The following is a 25313-nucleotide window of genomic DNA, read 5'->3' as shown; positions in this document are numbered from 1 at the left end:
TACGCAGCAACAGCAGCAGCGTCACCAGTCGCAGCATCTCAGAAACGCCAGCTCTTTCCAAGGCAGGCTACGCTGTGTATCACCGGTTTCAGTAAGAGGCACACCGCCGACAACCTCTTAGAGAAACTGAGGGAAATCATCGCCCAGTGGCTTACCCCACTTAGACTCTCCTGGGGATTTGTGATATCTGACAACGCCACCAATATTGTGCGGGCATTACATCTGGGCAAATTCCAGCACGTCCCATGTTTTGCTCACACAATAAACTTGGTGGTGCAGAATTTTCTGAAAAGCGACAGGGGCGTGCAGGAGACACTTTGGGTGGCCCGAAAAATTTCAGGCCACTTTCGCTATTCAGCGACTGCGTGTCGAAGACTGGAGCGCCAGCAAACACTCTTGAACCTGCCCCGCCATCACCTGAAGCAAGAGGTTGTGACGCGGTGGAACTCAACCCTCTATATGCTTCAGAGGATGGAGGAGCAGCAAAAGGCCATTCAAGCCTATACATCCACCTATGACATAGGCAAAGGAGGGGGTATGCACCTGACTCAAGCGCAGTGGAGAATGATTTCCGTGTTGTGCAAGGTTCTCCAGCCCTTCGAACTTGCCACACGTGAAGTCAGTTCCGACACTGCCAGCTTGAGTCAGGTCATTCCCCTCATCAGGCTTTTGCAGAAGCAGCTGGAGAAAGTGAAGGAGGAGCTAAGACGGAGCGATTCCGCTCGGCATGTGGGACTTGTGGATGAAGCCCTTCATTCGCTTTGCCAGGATTCCAGGGTGGTCAATCTGTTGAAATCAGACCACTACATTTTGGCCACCGTGCTCGATCCTAGGTTTAAAGCCTATGTGGTGTCTCTCTTTCCGGCCGACACAAGCCTGCAGAGGTGCAAAGACCTGCTGGTGAACACACTGTCAGCTGAAATGGAACGTGACACGTCAACAGCTCCTTCTTCATTTTCTCCCGCAACTGGGGCTGCCAGGAAAAAACTTAGGTATCCTAAGCAACCCGCTGGCGGTGATGCAGGGCAGGCAGGACCAAGTTTGGACATCTGGTCCGGACTGAAGGACCTGGCAACAATTTCTGACATGTCTACTGTCACTACATATGATACTGTCACCATTGACAGAATGGTGGAGGATTACATCGGTGACAGCATCCAAGTAGGCATGTCAGACAGTCCATACCTGTACTGGCAGGAAAAAGAGGCAATTTGGAGGCCCCTGTACAAACTGGCTCTATTTTACCTGAGTTGCCCCCCCTCCAGTGTGTACTCCGAAAGAGTGTTTAGTGCAGCCGGGAACCTTGTCAGCGAAAGGCGTAGGAGGTTGCTTCCACAGAATGTGGAGAAGATGATGTTCATCAAAATGAATTATCATCTCTTCCAGGGAGACCAGTCTCCAGAACTTACAGAGGGACCTGTGGTGGTGGATTCAAGTGGGGACGAGTTAATACTTTGTGAGGATGAGGATGTACACATTGAAGAGGGTGAGGAATCGGTGGATGAGGAGGATGAGGATGACATCTTGCCTCCGTAGAGCCAGTTTGTGCAGGGACACATTAATTGCCAGCTTGTTTTGTGGGGGCCCAAACGAACCAATCATTTCAGCCACAGTTGTGTGGCAGACCCTGGCGCTGAAATGATTGGTTTGTTAAAGTGTGCATGTCCTGTTTATACAACATAAGGGTGGGTGGGAGGGCCCAAGGACAATTCCATCTTGCACCTCTTTTTTTTCTTTGAATTATGTACAGTTTGGGGCCTAGTTTTTCAAACTGCCATCCTGTCTGCCACTGCAGTATCACGCCTAGATGGGTCACGTGTTTGTGCCGCCCACTCGTGTCGCTTAGCATAGTCATCCAGCTACCTCGGTGCAACCTTTTGGACATAAAAACACTATTGTGAGGTGTGAGGTGTTCAGAATAGACTGGAAATGAGTGGAAATTAAGGTTATTGAGGTTAATAATAGCATAGGAGCAGAAAAACCTACAAATTCTGTGATTTTAGCTGTTTTAATGCTTTTTTAAAAAAAAATACAGATCCAAAACACAAAACCCAGAACCCAAAACACGGAAGGGTGGTTTTGGCAAAACCAATCCAGATCCAAAACACGAAGAAAGATCCAGATCCAAAACCAAAACACAAAACACGAAAAGTGGCCGGTGCACACCCCTAGTTTGAATACAACCTGTACATGATCACAACGCGTACCGCAGCACAGTTTATTTCAGGAGACCAGTGTACTGAACTTATGGTAGACTGTGATCTGTGATGTGTTATTGTTAGTGAGGACTGGGCTGCAAGTTATAGGGACATTCAATTCAGAATTGAATCACAGATTTTTCTTGGAAGGAGCAGGGTCATTCAAGAGTACAGAGTATCAATCTCAACCTATGAAACGAAGTCTATACATCCATCTTGTTATCAAATTGTCATTTTAGAGAGCAGTTTAACTTGGCACGATATGCCAATGCTATTACCGCTTAATACGGTAACCGAACACTGCTACTTTTCCTGCGCACCTCTATATGCGTGCTTCACAGTCATCACGTTGAATTGAATTCTCCCCTTAATGTTCTGAGGATCCACTAGTTTTTTTTTAATGAGTAGATCCTCGAAACATGGAGCGGCATTGTCTTAGCATGTGGTCAGGATGTACAGCTAGTTTTACATTAGGATGCCATATTTACCGCCCACCAACCAACCCTGGAGATGGCATACTTTTATATTATATGAAGAAATACCTCTCTGATATCTCCTTAGGACAGAAGGTTCGTTAATCCGATGAGGGTTAATAGTAAGGCTGAAACGACTTGATTTGTATGTGGAGAAAATGATTTTCCTTCTGTACATGATGCATTCCATTATTACTGGGATGGTTATGAAGACATCACACACTGTCATTTGTGTTTAATTTAAATTTATGGAAAGATTGTGCTATTGTCTTTAGTTAAGAAATTGGATGGAAAAACCAGTATTGAATTTCCCAAACAAAATTACTGTGTAATTGAAAACCACGTCTTCATATACATACTAATATTTATTTTATTAATTTATCACCAGTTATTTATATAGCGCACACATAATCCACAGCGCTTCACATTAGTCCTTGCTCCGTGGAGCTTACAGTCTATGGGCCTGATTCAGACCCACTCGCAAGCGGCTGTCCGCTCACAAGTGGGTCGATGTTGTGCACTGCGCATGCGCACGACGGCGGGAGCTCCGTCGTGCGCATGCGCCAGACGCGACGAGCGAAGGACTTTCCTTCGCTCGTTGTGTCTGATCAAAAGGGGCGTGCTGTCGATGTTGATTGACAGCACGCCCCCTTTGGTGGGCGTGCCTCCCTGACGGGGGCGTTCCCAAGGGAACGCCTACCGTCAGAAGCCGGCCCACTGACATCACTAGTGATGTCAGTGGGAGTGATTTTGGCTCTGACAGAGCCAAAATCACTCCGGGCCTTGCGGTTGAAAACCTCAACCGCAGGCTCCGGCTCGCAGTGGCGATGGTCGCGATGGTCAAGACCATCGCGGCCATCAAACTGCACGCTCGTATAGGCTGTGGGTGGTGACCCACAGCTATACGAGCGTCCAGGAGGACGCTCCATAATTGTGGAGGGCGGCCCTCATTCAGAGCGTGCGCTCTGCTCAGAGCGTACGGCTCTGAATGAGGGCCTATATTCCCTATCATATGTACACACCCACACTATGGTCATTTTTGTTGGAAGCGAATTAACCTACCCGCAAAATTTTGGTGTGCTGGGGGAAATAGGAGTACCCGGAGGTAACCCACGCATGCACGGGGAGAATATACAAACTTAATACAGTTAGGGCCATTGTGGGAATCCAACCCAAAACATCAGTGATGTGAGGCAGTATTGCTAACCATTACACCATCCGTGCTGCCCATTTGTTACATAATAAACATCTTTTTCATATTGCGCTTTAAAAATCTAATTGTTTTTCATTATTTTCCTCCAAGGCTGTTTTGATCTTATTTACTTACTACATTCTTCAGATATTGCAGAAGTCCGGATAGGATGTTTGTGGAATTCCATGTGATGACACCGGAATGCATTTACATGTCCTTTAATCATCTAGTTGCAGAGCCCTACACTCCCCCTGTACCTTTATCCTGGTACAGGGAGCTTTGTAACCTCGTCAGGCGGGAAGGAAGGAAGGATTAGGATAAACAAGAGATACACCCTCATCATTTTCTGAATGCACTTAAAAGATTATTTTCTTTCTGAATGTATGTTTGTGTACAAGCAGCAGGCAAGTTAGGGCTCTATAACATAACCTAGCTATGACACATAAATTGTCACATGCTTTTTTTTATGTTATCAAAGGGGGGAAATTTGCACCATCTTAGCTGTCAGAACCGATCTGTACACTGAGAAGTTCATTCAGAATTCACTCTTTGGATTATTTCTATTAAAGTCTGATCCACAGCTCTAATTCCTATAAACAAGGAAACTGCTGTTAGCGGCACTTTTGGCTAAATTGGAATTCCCTTTGCCTATATAAATATCATACATTTGCAAACTGGATCGCCACCAGAGCCACGCACATGTAAGCAACAAAAAGAGTATATGCCCAGCTGAAAGGACAGCCCTCCAGTCCTGACGGGCATTTCCAGACTGCAAGTGAGACAAATATGCAGTAAAATATCATCATAGATCACTTTTTTTCTGCTTATTTTACTTTATTAACCTTCCAGGTGGATAAAAATGGACAAGGCGAACCATCTCATACCCCATGCTAAACTTCGCCATAAGTATACTAATTTAGTATGATAGTAATTCCGATTGTCATAACATCGATTCTTCTTAAGGTTTAAAAATTAAAACAAAATAATAAAATGGGAATAAACATTTTTACCTTTTTAAAACAAGAAAACAAAAATAAAACTATTTTGTACTAACTAAACTTATAGGTCTTCTAGTAACAACTTTTTGGAAAAAGAGCTGAATATATGTTTCGTTCCAAAGTCGAGAAGGCATTTCAATGTCTATGGGATCAATCCTATTATGTGCGAAAGGTGCTAGTTGCCGTTGCAATGGCATTAAAACGCCGGCAACGGACCGGCACCTCGCACCCTTCGCAGTCCACTTCCGAGCCCGAATTAGCTGAATTAGAGAATCCAGGCTGCTGTAAATGGATCATCGCTGCTAAATGTATTGACCCCTATTTCCTAAAACCAACCATAAAGCAGTAAAAATAACAAAATGTGTATCAAAAAAGTAATAAAAACCAAAATATTTTATGCCCAACCAGGTGGGGTGTGAGATGTTCACACACACTTTACACACATGTACTGGCTGCGCTAGAGCTCACTGCACTAAACCGCCGTCACTACACAAACTGGCAACGTCGCAACTCCAGCTACATGAAACAGCAACTTGCGCATAGTATTTAAAAAAAATATATATACGAGTTTAAATCTTTCTGGGGGTAGGTTACACCCACCTAGTTCACCGAAGGTTAAAAGTAGAACGTGCCATTCTACTGTGATTTTGTTTCTTAGAACACTGACACCCAGTGGTCAAGCTATGAGCATTGCAGCTTATTTGTTTGGTAATAACTTTTAAAAATTATTTACAATGAATCATCCTTTAGACTGAAAGATCTGGCATGTATGCTGATTTAACCTTCTGTTTCATTGTCTGTTATTGTGTTATTCAGCACTGCACTAGTTGTTCTCTATAACTGTACTTCACGGTGGAATATGTTGGAGCTATATGACTGAAGGCTAATAATAGTAATGATAATAGCTCTATTTCCCACCATAGGATGACACAGAGATGTTGGTTGAATTCTAGAACAGGGCGTAATGTTCTGTTGGTATTCTGATTATCTGCCACAATCCAGTGATACATTGGTATGTTCAGAGGCGTTTCTAGAGAGGAGGGGGCCCGTGTGCAGTCTCCAATACGTGCCCCCTCCTTTCTGTCCGGCGCCGGCACCGGAATTATAGACTCTAGGCACTAGAATGCGCCCAGAGTCTATAGAGTACACAAGTCACCGGGAAATTGCCGCTGCGGCTATTTTCCCTGTACTGCACATGCGCAAACGACAGGAAAATAGCCGGAGGCCATTTTCCAGTCGTTTTTAGACCGCCGGACCCCCGCTCCGACGTGGGACTCCGGAGAGGTAAGTATGCTATGGGTGCAGGGTGTGCGATGTGGGGCCCCGCACACCCTGCACCCATTATAGATACGCGCCTGGTATGTTACGTTGTCTGATGACTGTATATGGCGTTCAGATGGTAAATTTCACTGGTGCATTGACTGTTGAGCCTCCGTAAAGTACTTTTTAAGTGGCTGAAGAAGAGGTTGTTTGGTGGGTGGGACAAAGGGGCGGGGCAAGTCAGCAACAAAGAGGGGAGGAGGGTTGGACCGAGTGGGGGCAGACTGATTTGACCTGGGTATGTATATATGTGTGTGTGTGTGTGTGTGTGTGTGTGTGTGTGTGTGTCTGTATCCTCTCTCTCTCTCTCTCTCTCTATATATATATTTATTTATATATATATATATATATATATATAGAGCATATGGAAGGTCCGGTTGTTATCTTTCAGAGGTGCCTTCACGAAAAGTCATATATATATATCCAGAGGTGCGGAACTCTCAATAACATATTGCAAGCAACACGATCGTGTATAATCAACGTTTCAGTACTTTATCTGTACTATCTTCAGGGTTACCAAATCTGAAACTGAAACGTTGATCATACACGATCGTGTTTTTTGCAATATGTTATTGAGATTGCTGCACCTCTGGATATATATATATATATATATATATATTATACTGTATATGTGTGTATGTATGTATGTGTGTATATATATATATATATATATATATATACATACAGTATATATATATATATAAATATATATATATAAAAAAAGAAGGAAGTATTAACGAAACAGCTGTCGGGGCTTTCCCTGCACGTCATGGGCATGTGGACGTCATGGAACTTCTATTGTTGGCTATGATAAGTACTGATGTCCCTTTTTGTGTCTTATCATATGGATGGCTTGTTTCCCCTATTATATTATGGATATTAAGTTAACTATTTGTATTGAAGCGTGCTGGTCTATATTCCACATTGAGTTGGATATTTTTCTATATTTATTATCTGGACCTGGCACCTTAATTTTTCACTATATTAACTGCAGGGGTGTGTGCAGATTCTATTGTCCTACCATATATATATATATATATATATATATATATATATATATATAGTGTGTGTATATATAGTGTTTATACATATATGTATATACATATATATGTGCACTTATCTCGAAATTGGTTTTACATTACATTTCTACTTAACTTTGTGACATATGCCTTAGACTTGAAGTACATGTTGTTGTTATTAGCTTTGCATAATCGTTCATTGTTTCAAACTTGACAAGCTCCAAAGTCAGAGCTACTAATCAACGTTAGGTCCTATACTATTTCCCACCATTGATTTTTCGCTGTTTCACAACAATATGGTCAGTAGCTGTAGGATCAGACCCATGAAATGTTAATGCAAACACGGATTGATTCAATCGTTCTGCAATCAGTTCATCAGGAAACTAATTATAGTCTAACACACTTATCGTTTTTGATTTACAGTGTGTACAATGGAGGACAGTATGCGTGGAATTAATTACATCATTCACTCTTCAATACAGTCATTTACAGCAAAAACTTTCCCAACCACCATCTGACTTTGTGATTAATTTGATGGTCTCCGTCTGATCTTACTGCATTATTTTCCATTGTTTACACACAATGATGTTTTTTTTTTTTATAAAACATATATATATATATAAATAAATAAAAAAATGAAATGCTGCTAGCCTAATGATATTTGCCAGCTTGTTTCCTGTGTTTTTTCCACTTCAGTCCAATCAGTGTGTAATTTGTCTTTATCACATAAGAAAAAAGGTTCAGAGGGGTATAGTTTAAGCTGCTTTGTAAAATTCAATAGAGTGAGTCAAGGTCCAGTGCCGACATAGTATTTCAACACAAAGTGGCCGATTACACAATAACATATAGGGCCTGATACACAGTTGCACGCAAGGCTGTCTGCGGTCGGATGTAGCGAATTTTAGCTGCACTTGTGTCGGAGCCGGCAAGTGCTACTTTAAGATATTATTACAGGAGATTCAGAATAATACAGATCTCGTTTATATCTCCATATGCGGCTGAGTGGATGGCAGCTGGCCGTTCTCACATAGGATAAGTGTGCCCGGGGCATGTAGGCAGAGGTGCGGGCTATTCAGTTGAGCGTATGCAGAGATCTGCCCGGTTTCAGATGGATCTTGTGCACCAGGGATAAGGGCTGTAATGTTGACGACTCCTTTAATCAGCGGAAGGATGGGTCCGGTGCAGCTGTAGTGTTCATTCTAGCACCCTGCACCTGTCACAACCTGTGCAGTTCCTGTTTCCTGCCCTGGGGTGTCACTCTGCTCTGGTGCTTCTAGCACACGCTGGTCTGTAGCTCAGCGGTTTGTTGCATCAGCGGAGTGTGCTAGAAGCACCAGAGCAGAAAGCGAAACACCCCAGGCAGGAAAGAGGAACTGCATGAGTTGTTATAGGTGCTGGGTGCTAGAATATGGATGTGACCGACTCTGAGTACAGGCAGATATCCGCATTTATTTACGAGTGCCGAACACAGACACTTTACGTGCAACTCTGACTTGACATTAATTTTCTCCTTAAAGTGAATCGGTTGCATTCATAAAGCGTAGGCAATTTTTTTTCCATTGGCTTGACCAATTAACCTATCCTTTTATTAGGATCTAGTGAAATAAGTGTGAGGCATGAGGTTCAAGGTGCATTTAATGTGAGTTGGTGACTGGTAACTTTTAGTTCAAACCAGTTCATGTTCTTACCGTAGACATGGTTAAGTACAATTTAGAGGCCAGGAGGCAATCAGATTTGCACTGGTTGTGTATTGTCAACATTAGCCATTTTTATTGACACTCACCTTGTGCACACAGTCATCTTATAGATCAATACAAAACAATAGCACCAGTTTAAAGGGAAAGTAAGTTGACCATATGCATAATAAAGTAGCCTGATCCACAGTGTATGTTCAGATAGAAGTATAATATGTATTGGTTGTTTAAAGTGATACTATCATCTGAAAAAAAACAACAACACATTTCTAAAGTGCTTGTTGGTTTTTCCTGGTGTTTCTCTGTTCCTCAAACAGCCCTGGGCCAAAAACTGTGCGTAATCGCAGAAGAACTTATCACATGCTGTAGTCTCTTGTTTGTCATTGGTCCTCCTTCCCGCCCCTCCCCTCCACCACTGCCATTTTAAAGCTGGTGAACTAAATTGGCTAGCCGTTTGTGTATTACAAATTTGTCAGATGTCTAAAACAACCACATGTCGCAGCCCCCATAACTCTGGCTAGTTGGAGTCACCTTAGTAAAATCTTTTATCCAGGTTTTATTCAGGTACAGCTTTAAAGATCATATGACAGAGGTTCCTAAACCAGGTCCTCAAGGCACCCTAACAGTCCAGGTTTTAAGGATATCCATGCTTAACCACAAGTGGATTAATTAGTACCTCAGTCAATTTGATTTAACCACCTGTGGTCAACCATGGATATCTCTAAAACTGAACTGTTGGGCAGCCTTGAGGACCGCGTTTGGGAAACTCTGCATGATGTTTTTTTCCGGTAGTAATATCTGACCCTTTTGTTAATATTACACTGGCAGTTCATTTTGCCCCATGACTGAATAAATCTTACAATGTTTACCAATATCTCACCATAATCAAAAGCTAATTTGTGCAAATGATACTGTTTGGAAGTACAAAGGGACAAAACTCTTGCTTAAAAATAAAAAAAAAGGACATTTATTTACACACTGCTGTTATATTTAACTTCAGACGGCTCTCTGCTCTCGGGAATGACGGATTTGAGTGAAACGTGGCAGAAGCGATTGAAAGCGGACATGCTTCTCTTGCCTTTGATGTACAGGCGAAGCTTGTCCCTAAAGGTTTCACCTAGAAAGCTGTAAATCAGCGGGTTTAAGCAGCTGTTGGAGAATGCCGCCAAATTCACAATGTGCCCAGTGAGTGGGTGGCTGTGCCTGAAAGACTGGTTGTGCAGCTGGTCATCACTGCTTTGTAGCAGTGCAATACTAATAAATACGTTTTCTGGTAGCCAACAGATGAAAAACACCAGGACCACCACCACAATCATTCTGAGTGCCTTCTGCCTCCTCGGCCGCAGGTTTCGATGTTTGTGCGCCCTTATCAGCACGCGCATGATTAAGGAGTAGCAGAGGCCAATAATTGCGAAGGGGATGATAAAGCCCAGGGTGATCTCCAGCCACTGGATTTCTTTTACATCCGCAAAGCAGAAATGACCATCCTCCGTGTGCTGCACTTGTACCGCCGTGAATGGCAGCAGGGTGGCCGATATGGACGCCATCCAGATGAGTGCACAGCTCAAACGGGCGTGCTCTTTAGTCCGGAATATATTGGATTTCAGCGATTTGGCCAGCGCAATATACCTGTCGAAGCTCATCCACGTGAGAAAGAAGATACTGCTGTACATATTGATTTGGAGGAAAAGGGACATGAAAGTGCACAGTATGGTAATATCGTAATATTTCTCATTCAGGTTGAACACTTCAATCAGAGAGTCTGCAACCAAGATCAGGTCGGCAGCAGCCAGGTTGATAAAGTACAAGTCCGGGATGGTCATCCTTTCTCGGAAACTGATATTTACAACCAAAATCATTATGTTCCCAATAAATCCAATTGGGAAAAGCAAAACTGTGTAGAGGCATGACAGGGCGAGTCCGATGAAATAATGCCTGTTGCTGTCCAGAAGGCCGCTGTTCTGCAAGCTTTCATTGCAATAATATGATTCATTCACCTCCAGTAATGAAACATTGCAGGCGATTGATGGCAGTACTGTGTTATACACGTCCATCTTGAGAGTTTAATTAAAGAAAGATATGTGCAATAAAACAAAATGTGAAAGGTCCATAATTATCCATACTGCGTTCAGTATAAATGAATGGCGTGATGTATAGCGGTCACCTCAGTGCAGTAGATCATTGCACGAGGAGTGCCTCCTCCCTGTACCACATCTGAAGCAGGGTAAGCACACGGAATGATCGACACTCTGCAAAACACGTGTTAAGTTTCCTGGTCAGCTGCATATCCATAACTTGCTCTGTGCATTGTTCACATCAACATACAGAGAGAGAGTTCTTGGGTTTCTACTTCCATCCTTTCACCTCTGCACTTCTCAGTGTCTACAGTAGCTGAAAAGATAAAATCATTTGTTGGTTAATTTTAACAGCTGTGTGTTAGCATGTTCTGAAAGTTTACAATTATTTAACACTTTCTCTCCCGGATCAATTGTTTGCTACCCTGTGGGAGAAGGACTAAGCCTTGGAGAGAGATAAAGTACCAACTAATCAACTCCTAACTGTCATTTTTCAAACACGGCCTGTAAGATGGCGGTTAAGAGCTAATTGGTTGCTACATTGGTGTCTATGTACTAAGCCTTGGATGGAGATAAAGTACCAACCAATCCACTCCTAACTGTCATTTTTCAAACACGGCCTGTAAGATGGCGGTTAAGAGCTAATTGGTTGCTACATTGGTGTCTATGTACTAAGCCTTGGATGGAGATAAAGTACCAACCAATCCACTCCTAACTGTCATTTTTCAAACACAGACTGTAAAGTAACAGGAGCTGATTGGTTGGTACTTTATCTCCACCCACTTTATCTCTCGCCAAGCCTTGATAAATCTACCACCCTGTCATAACAATTTGCTCAGCTCTATCAACATCATTGAACCATGTAGCACTTTTATGAGAATACAACTAATCAATAACCTGCAAGATCATTAAAGAGACATTATGAAAATACAGCCAATCAAGGTCCTTGGAACTAGTGACATCACGATAGCACTTTTTAAAATACAGCCAATTAATGAGCTAGGAACCAGTGACATTCTGGCCCAACCAGCGACATCTCAAAGGCACTTTCTGATCATACAGACAATAATGGCGCAGTACAATGACATTAATCAGAACCTGAGCTGTATTTCTGCATTCACTGTAGATCTTTGTATCTTCTGTGTGTAGGAGGTTGATTGCTGTGGTACATAAGAGGGAAACACATCAAACCTTCAAAGGAGGGCAATTGGAGAAGTTGCCCATAGCAACCAATTAGAAGGTTTGATACATTTCCACCATTATCCCTTATGACTATTTACACATCATATAATAATTTTCTTTATGGGAATTTCAATTCCTTCTCATTAGTTCCATATTGCCTGTGAAATCCTGTTTTACTTTTTGCTTCAGATTGGGCCTGAAAAGCAGACCACTTATATCTTAATGCATAATCATTTCTCTGTAGTCATATGGGCCATTTCTATTTTTCGTTTGTTTATATACATTGGATTGGGATGTACTTCACCCCCCTGATTCTCCTGTTTCCCTATCAAAACTCCAACATAGCAAAGTCTTTGTTTAATCTTTAACCCGTCTGTTCCCAAGGGACTGCTCAGTACTTTGTTTAGACTGGACTCTCAGCCCTGCATCACGGACACTGTCAGCACTTAATAACTCTGACGTTCTGGAAATGACAATATGGCGGCTCCAATCTAGATAATGCATAATTGTATATCAGGCACAGGATATACTATAGAGGACAACAATGCTTGGCATACTGACAAAAAACTGTCCAGCTATATTAAATCGCACTAATCTTATGAATAATTCACTGTTTTGTTTATTCTATGTTTCTAATATAGTCTCCCGGGTGAAAGAGGGATGCCAGGTGCTGCATTGTTAGACTGTGTATGATACTTAGTGCGTACATGTTCTCAGTTCCTGGTGTGTGTTTTGTGTCTGTGTACAAGTGTTTAGGCCTATTCAACATAAAATATATATTTGTAATTATTTACAGTACATTTTAATGGCTGTTGCTCAAGTGTTCCGCTATGAAGTCCCTCAACTACAGTTTTTGCCCTCTTACCACCAGCTAACTGCACGCGATTTCATATACTTTGTGTATGTATCCATAAATGTTTCTGTAATACATACGATTCTGGATATTGTACTGTACTTTTGGCAACTGTTATTTTTAAAAAATTATTTTAATGAATGAACGCACTTGTTGGAGTTTAGGTTTTTGTAGCCCAGTGGTTCTCAAACTCAGTCCTCAGGACTCCAAACAGTTCATGTTTTGCAGGTCACCTAGGAGGAGCACAGGTGTAGTCATTACTCACTGGCACATTCTAAAACATCCACTTGTGATTCTTTGAGGAGACCTGGAAACATGCAATGTTTGGGGTCCTGAGTTTGAGAACCTGTGTTGTAGAGTATCAGAGCACAAGTAGCACATTAGTGATATAACTAATTTCTAGTAAATTGGTAAGTGCATGAATATTAAATTGACCCTTAAAATGGTAATATTCTTCATTGACAAGGCGAATTCCACCTTTACATATCGGTAGTGTCTTCCATTTCCAGTAAAAGTACTTTGGTGGGAGTCCTTCCCCTTTGTTCATATTATTATTATTATTATTATTATTATTATCCTTTATTTATATGGCGCCACAAGGGTTCCGCAGCGCCTTACAAAGTACATAAACATAGTGCACAAACATAGTACATAGACATAGTACATAGACAGTTGAGCAGAACAAGAAAACAGTGTCATACAGTTTAAGACAATGCAATACAAGTACATGGTATATAAACACTGCTGCAACAGAAGCAGGATGGCAAAAGTCACGGGTTAGGTGCTTTTGAGTATAGAGCAGATAATATAAGTAAAGAAAGGATAAGCACAAGAGGAAAGAGGGCCCTGCTCGTGAGAGCTTACATTCTAGAGGGGATGGGCAAACAGACAGGGGTGACACGGATGGGGTAGAAAGTGAGCATGGGACAGAGGGTTAGGATGACAGATGGGTGGTTTCCTATTTTACAGTATGTGTGGAAGTCATTTGAATTAAGATTTATGCCACTGACATTCTACTTTAAGAGGCAGTTTTTGTAGGTGTCTGTGGAAAGCCATGGCTGTTATATCAGTTTACGTGAAGTCTGACGGGTAGCTGAAGCCACTTCATGAAGGGCTATTTAGAGAGTTTGGTTAACGTATAAACCAGCAGTCTCAGGTAAATGTAGAAATTGGTAAAAGTACTTATTGTAAAGAGATGTTCAGATGTAACATAATAAGTTGTGATCAAGTGTGAATTCTATAAGGCACATTTATTGATTTGGAGGGTGATGGGAGACATGTGAGGTTTGCAGGATATTTATTCCATAGTATATCCGCTGTCCGTGTGTGGGGCCTGGATTTGGTGATAAGTCACCAGATAATAAAAGCAGAAGAATGGAGAAGTAGATATAGTTGTAGGTATGTAAAAAAAATTTATAGTGACACAATGAGGCTGTAATAGTCAATTTTTGATGAAAAGAAAGCTCATTAGTTTTTAGAGGAGGTGAGTGACTCAATAGGGCAGCAGTGTGCCCAGAGAGGGGAGATGCAGGGAGAGTTAGGGATGTTATATCCTTAGAGAAAATACAAAGGAGGGAGTTGAAAAAAAGAAATGTGTAGTACATGGTGAGTTTTAGGTTTGTTTTTTTTAGACAAATTTTAAAGTAATGGTATCTTAATCTGAAATTACCTTAGATGTTGGTCAATGTTTGTTCAACTGTTTGATTAACTGTTATGTAATCACACTTTGTGCATTTAACACTTTGTGCTTTTAACCCCAGCTGCAAACAGCCCCAGCTGCCCCTAGACTGAATATAAGGAGTGGTAACCCTTGATTAAGACAGGCTACAACTGACTCAATTGGCTTGCTGATCAAAGGAGATAACTTGCTCTGAGTTGGAGCAAAAACCAGGCCAGATATATACCATAAACTATGCTTCACTGACCAATACAGACTATACAGGAAGAGAAAAAAAAAAAAAAAAAAACTATGCAAGAGATACAGTCACATACATTTGAATCCACACACGATTGCAAGCATGAGGTTCTATGCAGAATATCGGTGCAATAAGCAAGATGAGACAGTCACATACATTTGAATCCACACACGATTGCAAGCATGAGGTTCTATGCAGAATATCGGTGCAATAAGCAAGATGAGACAGTCACATACATTTGAATCCACACACGATTGCAAGCATGAGGTTCTATGCAGAATATCGGTGCAATAAGCAAGATGAGACAGTCACATACATTTGAATCCACACACGATTGCAAGCATGAGGTTCTATGCAGAATATCGGTGCAATAAGCAAGATGAGACAGTCACATACATTTGAATCCACACACGATTGCAAGCATGAGGTTCTATGCAGAATATCGGTGCAATAAGCAAGATGAGACAGTCACATACATTTGAATCCACACACGATTGCAAGCATGAGGTTCTATGCAGAATATCGGTGCAATAAGCAAGATGAGACAGTCACATACATTTGAATCCACACACGATTGCAAGCATGAGGTTCTATGCAGAATATCGGTGCAATAAGCAAGATGAGACAGTCACATACATTTGAATCCACACACGATTGCAAGCATGAGGTTCTATGCAGAATATCGGTGCAATAAGCAAGATGAGACAGTCACATACATTTGAATCCACACACAATTGCAAGCATGAGGTTCTATGCAGAATATCGGTGCAATAAGCAAGATGAGACAGTCACATACATTTGAATACACAAACGATTGCAAGCATGAGGTTCTATGCAGAATATCGGTGCAATAAGCAAGATGAGACAGTCACATACATTTGAATCCACACACGATTGCAAGCATGAGGTTCTATGCAGAATATCGGTGCAATAAGCAAGATGAGACAGTCACATACATTTGAATCCACACACGATTGCAAGCATGAGGTTCATAGACCATTCATACTCTTCAGTGTTTTCTAGGTATTCTTATATAGCCAGGAGCTTTGCGGGACATGTCCTGCACTGTCCATCTCTTTCCATGGCAGGAAAGATCCGCCACAGATGCTATATGGCTTGTCTTTGGTTGGAACTGGGAGTAGTAAATACGTTTCACTGTGGAACACATACAGTTTCCCTACTATAACATGATAGCGAGGAGGACAGTCTGATTATTATTATAATCTTTTATTTCTATGGCTCCACAGGGGTTCTGTAGCGCCCTATGGGGCGAATTCAATTAGACACGAAAAGCAAGGGTCGGCGTAAAGCATGATGATTTCGCCTGTTTGGACGCCATGTTCTTGCCATGTGCCTCCCCACTTATCTCCGTATTCAATTCCAAAAGAGGCGAAAATGCGGATAGGCAAATGTATTTGATAACAAAACTAGTGAAAACCCAGCATATTTTGGGGAAATCAGTCTGTACCCCAAGAAAAGCCTCTCTGACCCTGGAAATCAATATAGAAGAGTATTAATAGCCCTAATAAAAGTATTTAGTGATCTTAAAATGAGTCAAATGGCTGTGTGAAAATAATACCTAGCCCCCTACTTTTTACCCATTTTCACACTAATTAGTCATGGGGGGGGGATGTCCAAAGGGTTCTGAACCAAGCCCTCACATTTGTACCCCAAAATATGGATTTTGCACTCCTTTTCTCCTGCCTTTTGCTGGAGAAACTTTTTTGCCTGTTTTTGCCTATGGAATTGAATGCGGAGATACTTTGAAATCAGGCGGAAAGTGCAAATTGATGAAAACTTTTTGCCGAGCGCAGCCTTTCATCTCTAATTGACTTCGGCCCTTTATAGGAACATCCCGCAAAATTACATAAGTAATCATACAGAACCATAACATTTTACAAATACACATGATTGCATCATTATGTAAAGTCCACAGAGCGAGAGAGAGGGCCCTGCTCACAAGGGCTTATATCCTAGAGAGGAGATGTGTTGACGCATAAAGGGAGAGAGGAGCAGAGTGTGGCCCTGCGGGGGCTGGAGAGTTAAGGCCCCTACACACTAGACGATATTTTTAATGATTTAGCCGATTCCGAAGCATCGGAACGACAAATAATGATTAACCACCAAGCGACGCACAATATATTGTTTGGTTGTTTGTTAGGTTGCACAGTGTGTATGCACTAAATCGTTTTTGTCCGGGAGTTCAAGGGAAATCATTGACGACATTGCATCGCTTGCAAGTCGTCTAGTGTGTACCTAGCTTAAGGAGGAGGGATACTAGGCTTGAAGTAGATAAATGAGTTGTTAGAGGCATATTTGAGAGAGCAGTTTGTAGTGAGGCAATGTCATGGCAGATGTAGTTACTTTTTGATGGAGAGAGGGTCTCGAGATCAAGAGCGGGGAGGGTGGGAGTAAATAAAGATGGCAAAGAGGGTTGGAGGATTGGGAACAGCTGAGCAAGACTGCATAGCGCAGGGGTGGGTTATAAGCGCCCATCCAGCTGGTGTTGAACTACAGTTCCCAGCATGCCTTGCTACAGATTTAGCATGGCCAAATAGCAAAACTGTGGAAAGGGGGGGCGCTTATTGCCCACCCCTAGCTTAGCAGGTGAAAGGGCAGAACTGCAGGAGATCATACATTTGAAGTGGTGAGAGTGAGCAAGAGAGCGCAATTTCCTCCACAGGCGCTCAGCAGAGCTTGGCCATTTTTTGAGAAAGCAAGTCAGAGAGGAGTGCCAGGGTTGACTGTTTTTAGGCTAATGGTGACTACCATTTGTGGTAGAGTCTAGGGACAGGGCATGAGAGGGTAGAGATGGAGAGAGAGAGAAAGTGGAGCGTCAGGATTACACCCGGTAAGAGTGGCGTTAGAGGAGGTGGGAGGATGAATAGGACGGCTAATGTTGAGGGAGGACGGAGTTGTCAGTTGTTGCAGGAATGAGAGAAGACCAAGTTTAGGGAGTGGCCACTGCGGCATCTAATGACATCATAGGGGGCACAATCAGCTGTGGCGTATTACGCTTGAATACAGAGGTTTTTAAATAGTGGAGTAATTCGTGCTGGTTTATTCACTACTTTGGGTTCTTGATAAGTACCAAAATGTTGAAATTTATATAAAATGGTGATTAAAGTGTCATTTGACTATTTCTTTAAAAAAATATGTTGTTTACACATTCCGACACAATAAATTTGAGCTATTTTATTATTATTATTATGAGTTATATTTAAAAATATTATTTAATAAATTGCCCTGTCAAAATGAATGTGTGTATATATTTGTACATGATATTTATCTGTAAGCAGATTTAGTTACTTGACTTCTTTGCCCTAAATCTTGACTGTTTATGCCAAATCAGTGAGGCCTGCTATGGGTATATCCTGCTTTATTTTATCATGCGCATGTTGGCTTTACCCACTGGACTCAAATAGGGCAAAGGAGATTAATGTTACCTCTTACTAATGGTGATAAACTGGAAGCTGGATAGCATGAGAAACAGGGAAGTACAGTGCATTTTAAAATCAAGCACCTGGTGGTCTCAAAATTAAACTGAGGTTGGGTTTGTTTTGTCGACATTAATGTCAATATGGTCATAATGTCGATACACTTTGCACTTTGCATGTTGCATGTTGACATTCCTCATGTCAATACGGATGAAATGTTGACATGATTAAATGTCGACAAAACTGTGGGACCCATCTGTACTGTGATCATTTACATGGTAGCAGCTCCGGTAAAGCAGTGGTGTTTTCTGGGTCTGGCTGTCAGCTGATCCAGAGTCCCAGCATTCAGCTGATCCTAATACTAACCATAATCCTCCCCCTAGGACAGGGATGGGAAACCTTTTTTCTGCCGAGTGCCATTTTTATAATTATAACATTATTTGTGCAGGCCACGCCCCCCTCCGTGTGATGTCACATGGGGACGGGGCCACAATCGCCAGTGATTACAGCAATGCCAGAAGCATCCTGAGGATGCTCCAGAGAGCTGTAAGGGCAGCGGTGTGACCGTCTGAAGCGTCCTACTCTGCTATCCAGATGAGGCTAGCAGAAAAAAGCTCAGAGGCCCAGACCAAATGACTTCGGAGGCCTTATACAGCCCCAGGGCCTGAGGTTCCCCATCCCTGCCCTAGGGCCTACCTTTCCTTCCACAACCTAACCCAACCCTTCTACTGGAGCCTATCGCTATCCATCTCTTCCGCAGCCTAGCCCTAACTCTAGTGAGTAACCCTACCGCGGCCTAGCTCTAACCCTCCCCTCCTGCAGCATAACTCTAAAACTCCTCTTAGTGCTTAACCTTTCCCTTGGTGCCTAACCGTCCCTCTCGCAGCCTTGCTCTAACCTTGGTGCCTAACACAAAACTTCTCCTCCCACAGTGTAACCCTAACCCTCCCCTTGGTGCCTAGCCCTTACCTTAGTGCCTAACGCTAACTCTCCCCTCCCACAGTGTAACCCTAACCGTCCATTTGGTGCCCAACCCTCCTGTCACGCTGCCTAACTTTAACCCTCTGCTCCTTGCAGAACGCAGACATTTCGCACGTCAACATCATAGTTGTCAACATCGTGGTGTCAACTTTTTGAAATGGTGACTGCACCCCATTAAATTGCCTTACACAAGACACAGAAATATATAAGCGCTTTTTATATACTTCTGTATAGCTTGTGCAGGTCTTAATATAAAATATTAAGACTTGCATAAGTCTTGGATAATCCCTTTAAAGACTACCACACTGGAGGCGGCCATTTTTGTGAGCCGAACAAAAGTGACTGCCACAATGATATCACCAGTGTTGCATATTAGTAGAGCCACAAAACGGCTGCTTGTGTGAGTGGACGATTTGTACCCTTTAATCATGTCAACTGAAGGGTATGATTAAATGGGCAGTGTTTTCCGAACACAATGAATTAGTAATACGCTACCTGTTCATTCAGGTGTATGAATTAGCACAGACTTGGAACTTGATGACAACGCGGTCTGGATCACTTATGTTTGTGAAATTACCATTTAGAGGAGGTTTTCGTTGTGATGCCCATAAGACCTACTCCAGCAGTGACTTCCACATCGCCTTTGGGAGATACAGCTGTTAAGTAACTGTGCTCAAATCAGTGTTCTCCCCAAGCTGTTTTCTGTGGGCACATCGCGTGGCAGAAACAGCCTACCGCCCGGCACTTTCCCCCTGCCGCATTCCCAGTCACTCTCGCCGACCCCTGCTGTGGAACGCTGGCCTCTGAAGTGACCGGAGGCTCCGAACGCTTCAGAGGCAAGCATTCCCAGTGATGCACTACGTCATGACGTCACCCGCGACGTGAGGAGTCTGTCCTGCACGCCTGCTGGATCTATTAGATCCATTCAGAGCGAGGGAGTGGGAACGCGAGCGCCGAGCATGTTAAGGTAAGTTCTGGGCTGGGCTGGGACCAGTCTGGGGGCACTGCATAAGGGGCACTATTTAAGCCTGGGGGCACTGCATAAGGGGCCAGTTTGGAGGCACTGCAAAAGGGGCACTATTTAAGCCTGGGGGCACTGCATAAGCAGCCAGTCTGGGGGGTGCTGCATAATGGACCAGCCTGGAACCATTGCATAGAGGCACTACTTCAGCCTGGAGGCACTGCATAAGGGCACTACTTCAGCATGGGGGCACTGCATAGGGGCACTACTTCAGCCTGGGGGCACTGCATAAGGGCAAAGCAAAACTACAAGGGGCACTGCATAAAGGGGATAACTACAGGGGACACCGTATAAAGGGGAAAACTACAGGGGGCAATGTATAAAGGGGGAAACTACAGGGGGCAATATATAAAGGGGAAAACTACAGGGGGCGCTGTATAAAGGGCACAAATACAGGGGGTGCTGCATATGGGGATAACTACAGGGGGGCACTGCTTAATGCGCACTTTTGACTGAGGGCCAGTGGGGGAGCAGCCTGAGACCTGTTGGGCTGGAATGATAAGGGAGATACCCCTTTTCCCGGCACGCGCAAATTATGAAGGCCCCCACCCGGCTTCTTCTTGATGACACCTGGCTGGAAAAAATTTCTGGGGAGAACACTGCAAATTGTGGATGTGTATGTGGATATCATTCTGTAAATTCTGACCATGAGCTAGGCATTAAATCCATTCACTAACTAGAAGGACAATCCTCATCCAGCATGTAATATCACATGCTCTTTATGCTTATATGTACTGTAATGTATTTAGAAAAAAAAATGCTTGTCCTCTATACATTTTAATGTTTTAAGAGAGTGCATCTCAGATAATTTTATGGATGTTGTATATAGTTATGGCCTCCATACATTGGCTCTCTGTAGGCAGTATGATTTCCATCTGAATGCACAACATTATAAAAGGTCAGATATAATCAATATAAACATTTATTTCAATAGCTATTGTGGGACATGTCCAACTCCGGTACATTCAGAGATTTACCAGTAGTATCCGGAAAATGTGTGGGTCGGCAGAGCAGGTTGACCATCTCAATGATTTAGAGGTGGTAAAGAAAATGTCTTTAGGAACATGGCATGTAACCTTTATTTTTACATTCCTTACTGCTTTATGTATCCTTTTCCATGATTCATGAAAATGTATTCTTGTGTGTGTCATCAATATCAAATGAAATGGGTTATGATCCTTGCTTGCACTTCATGTTTAAATATCATTCAAAATGCCAAAGGTCCCAGCATCAGGCAAGTGACTCTAATCTAATGGTAATTTTATATTGATCTCCATTCTGTGAGGGTCCTCTCCTTTTTCCTCTAATGATATAATGAATAGATGTACTCTCTTACATATTGTGGTGTGTTAATGATTGGTATACATTGTATCTGTGTAGCATGTTTTGACAAGATTTACACCTGATCTATAAACCTCACAAAATGATTTGGGATATAGACAGCATGTAGCCAGCCCAATTATTACAACTTATAGATGTGTATATTAGCCGGAAGGGAACTACTTCCTAAAACTGTCATATATCCACCTCTTCTTTTCCCTGCCTGTCCAGGTCTCAAATAAGATCTATACTGTATCATATTATTATTAACATTTATTTATGTTAAACCAGCATACAAAACAAACAGTAATAAAATGTAACTGAGTTGCATGCTTACACTACATCGGAACATGTTGCGTCACAGAAAAATGCATTTGATATAATTACTGTTTCAGTCTGGTTGGTTTTGCCTTCTGAAACGGAATTGTTGCTTAGAATCTCATCACTTTCCAAATCCCGCAGGCTATCACATTTGGCCCCAGGTCTCGCCTCTTCTCAGGATATTGATAGAACACATTTGTATCATGTGAAATATATAAGTCATGTGAAATAAAATAATTGTTCTATCCCACTTCAATGTTCCATATAGGAATAATGCATTATGAAACTCAGTCTTAGGTGAGTACTGGGTCCCCAGCTGTCGATGAACTCCATATCCCATTGTGTTCTTGCCAGCCTGCCTTTCATGTAATTAGTCAGCTGAGATATCAGTACATAAATTAGAATGAGTATGCTGTAATGCAAGTGTTACAGTGCAGCTATACAGTTAGAGGCATAAATGGCCATTGCTAAAGAAGTAGGGCTAATATTACATTTATTCTATTTTCGTTCAGCTTTTTGCTCGGTGTAATTGGTGAGCACTTTATTACGGTACATTTCTGTTCACATGGAAAGGAAATAACTGCTTCCTCTACCAGTCACCGGTAATATTCAAGTCCTGAAAGTCAATAGGTATTAGCTTTTTAATCTGGCAGCCGTAAATTATTTAATCATATTATGAGGGGATTTTAATTAAAATGGATGTATGATCACTTTCGTCTTACAGGTAATGGGGTTTCCATATTTATTACAATACATAATAGCGCTATAAATTTAACTCTCTGGACAACGGTGGAAAAAAAAATTCATGAAGATTAGTGCGTGTGCTGGCATTGTGGTTCTTGCACCGGGGAAGTAATGCCTTAGGAGAGGCAAGTGAATGTATGTCACAGATAATAAGTCTGGGGTGAGTGATGTCGCTGACCGAGGGCAGTCATCTCCTCTGCCTTTATTAGTTTTCACATTTAATTGGTGGCAAACCCTCTACCAACATGTCCCTAAAGTATCAGAGAGGTGTAAATAGAATAGTAAGTGGCTGCAGTGTCTATAACGTGGAATAAGAATGAGTTTGCCTGTATGAAACTGAAGCTGTATCTTCACTTAAATCTCTTGCATTCTGCTTGCAGTTTCCAAACATTCATAATAAACAGTTCCTATATACTAGACCTTGTTATATACTCCTCTCCATGTGAACATTCAATTTTGTACTCCTGTAATCCCCCCTCATCCTATTCTTGTCCTTTAATGGAACCAAGTCATCATCACCTTTCCAACAAATTCACAGCATTAGCCTCTGATCATGCAAGAGATAAAATACAGATCAGGAGATATGTGAGGCTCTACCCTGTTCAGTTGTAGGGTGACCTGCTGTCTTGCTAAACACGGCAACACACGTTCCTCTCACTCCATGGACCCCCAAGGACAGGTGTGTAATAAAACAGTTACCTTTGTGGCTTTGCTGTCCCTCTTCTCCTGCACAAGTTCCCGGCCAGCACTGAGGAGCAGCCTTGTGCGACATAAAGACCACATATGGATAGCTCTCTGCCTTTTCAGCTGCTCTTTGCCTTATACCAAGTGTTACAGAGATGTCACCTATTTGTATGAATCAGCAGCAGGGAAAAAAACTCGGTGGGACAGTCGGCTGAAATAAAGACATCTCCCAAATGGCTGTGATTGCAGGAGCAGTGTAGAGGAGTTCATTCCTAATGTCCTTGGCAACAGATCGGTGCTTCATAGATTCCCAGGGTTGTTCTAATTTGTCTTTAGTGGAAGTGCTGCTGAACGGGCTTCCTTTAAAGACTATTGTTAACCCTTCCTCTGCTGCTGCTAGACAGGCCAGTATAGCGTGTCCAGAGATTCCTTTCTACTTCTTGTCTGATGTGTTGTTTCTGGTGTAATGTTCTTGGCATTCAAGTTTATATGTATTTATTGTCATTTTTTCATTTTGTTTTAGTCTTTCTTGCACCTGTCTTAGAGCAGTTAGTAATGGATATTTTGGATATGTGGAGGTACAAACATTTTTGAAAATTAGGTCAAAGTGAGCGATACAGTTAATGTCCAGTTATACAATACAATGTTTTGTTTAGATTGGGTGCTTGGAGAACAAAGCACTTCTAAGTGTGGACACACACATTGCCTGTTGACAGCTCTGTGTAATTCTTTTTGTTGAATTATGTATCCAACGATCTAACATGGTTTCTCTACATTTTTTTTTTCTTGTTTATTCACTCCCTTTCCCTTCTACCTGTTGCCAATGAATTGCTCTTTTTCATTGCGGATGCCCTTCTTTCCCTTCTGTTACCTTTCTTGCCCCTTCTGCCAGCTCCCTTGCCCCTTCTATTTGCTCTTTACCCTTTCGCCTGCTCTCTCACGCCACCTCTCTCTCTACACTTCTTCTTACTTTCTACCCGATTTTCTGCTACTCACTTTCTTTCCCCCTTTATTGCCTCACTGTCTCCCTCCTCCTCCGTTCACTGTCTCCCCCTCCTACTTCTCTCACTGTCATCCCCTCTTCTCAACCCCACTCTCTCCGCACACTCCCTCCCATCTCCTCCTCTCTCTGTTTCAGCCTCTACCTGTACTCACTCCCCCCTGCACTTCTTCTCACTCGCCCCTCTCCGCATGCTCCCCCTCTCCCTCCTCACTTACTCCCTCCTACCATTTTGCTTTCTCTCCCCCCATCTTCCTCTGCACGCTCTCTCCCCTCTCTTTTTCTGCACACTCCCCTTTTTCCTCTGCTCACACTCTCCCCCCTCTTCTGTTCACTTCCCCCCCTGTTCATCTGCTCTCTCTCTCCCTCTTCCTCTGATTGCTCTCTCACCCTCTTCTTCTGCTCGCTCTCTCCCCCTCTTCCCCTGATTGCGCTCTCTCCCCCTCTTCATCTGCTTGCGCTCTCTCCCCCTCTTCATCTGCTCACTCTCTCCCCCTCTTCCTCTGATTGCTCTCTCCCCCTCTTCCTCTGATTGCTCTCTCCCCCTCTTCATCTGCTCACTCTCTCTCCCCCTCTTCCTCTGATTGCTCTCTCCCCCTCTTCATCTGCTCACTCTCTCTCCCCCTCTTCCTCTGATTGCTCTCTCCCCCCTCTTCATCTGCTCACTCTCTCTCCCTCTTCCCCTGATTGCACACTCTCCCCCTCTTCATCTGCTCACTCCGCCACTTCTTCCCCTGATTGCTCTCTCCCCCTCTTCATCTGCTCACTCTCTCTCCCCCTCTTCCTCTGATTGCGCTCTTTCCCCTCTTCTTATGCTCGCTCTCTCCCCCGTCTTCCTCTGCTTGCTCTGCCCCCCCTCCTCTGCTCTTGCTCTCTTCCTCTGCA

General features: G+C 42.8%; 2 protein-coding genes across 2 annotated transcripts in view; one reads left to right on the top strand and one right to left on the bottom strand.

Annotated features, from left to right (window-relative positions):
• Window positions 1–25313, top strand: part of CHLSN (cholesin) — a 344029-nt gene that overhangs the window by 96163 nt on the left and 222553 nt on the right. The window lies entirely within an intron of this gene.
• GPER1 (G protein-coupled estrogen receptor 1) lies at window positions 9839–23616 on the bottom strand. Its single transcript, XM_088451871.1, has 2 exons — window positions 23444–23616; window positions 9839–11285 (listed from the first exon to the last, which is right to left on the bottom strand). The coding sequence occupies exon 2, from the start codon at window positions 10946–10948 to the stop codon at window positions 9866–9868; it is 1083 nt and encodes a 360-aa protein (XP_088307997.1). The 5' UTR covers window positions 10949–11285; window positions 23444–23616; the 3' UTR covers window positions 9839–9865.

The sequence above is a fragment of the Taudactylus pleione genome, unplaced genomic scaffold, assembly GCF_031769625.1.
Source record: "Taudactylus pleione unplaced genomic scaffold, aTauple2 ptg000032l, whole genome shotgun sequence".
Lineage (NCBI taxonomy): Eukaryota > Metazoa > Chordata > Amphibia > Anura > Myobatrachidae > Taudactylus > Taudactylus pleione.
This window is presented reverse-complemented; position numbering and strand designations above follow the sequence as displayed.

Bases quoted from the DNA above. Each gene is read 5' to 3' on its own strand.
- GPER1 (XM_088451871.1), bottom strand. From the start codon at position 10,948: ATGGACGTGTATAACACAGTACTGCCATCAATCGCCTGCAATGTTTCA.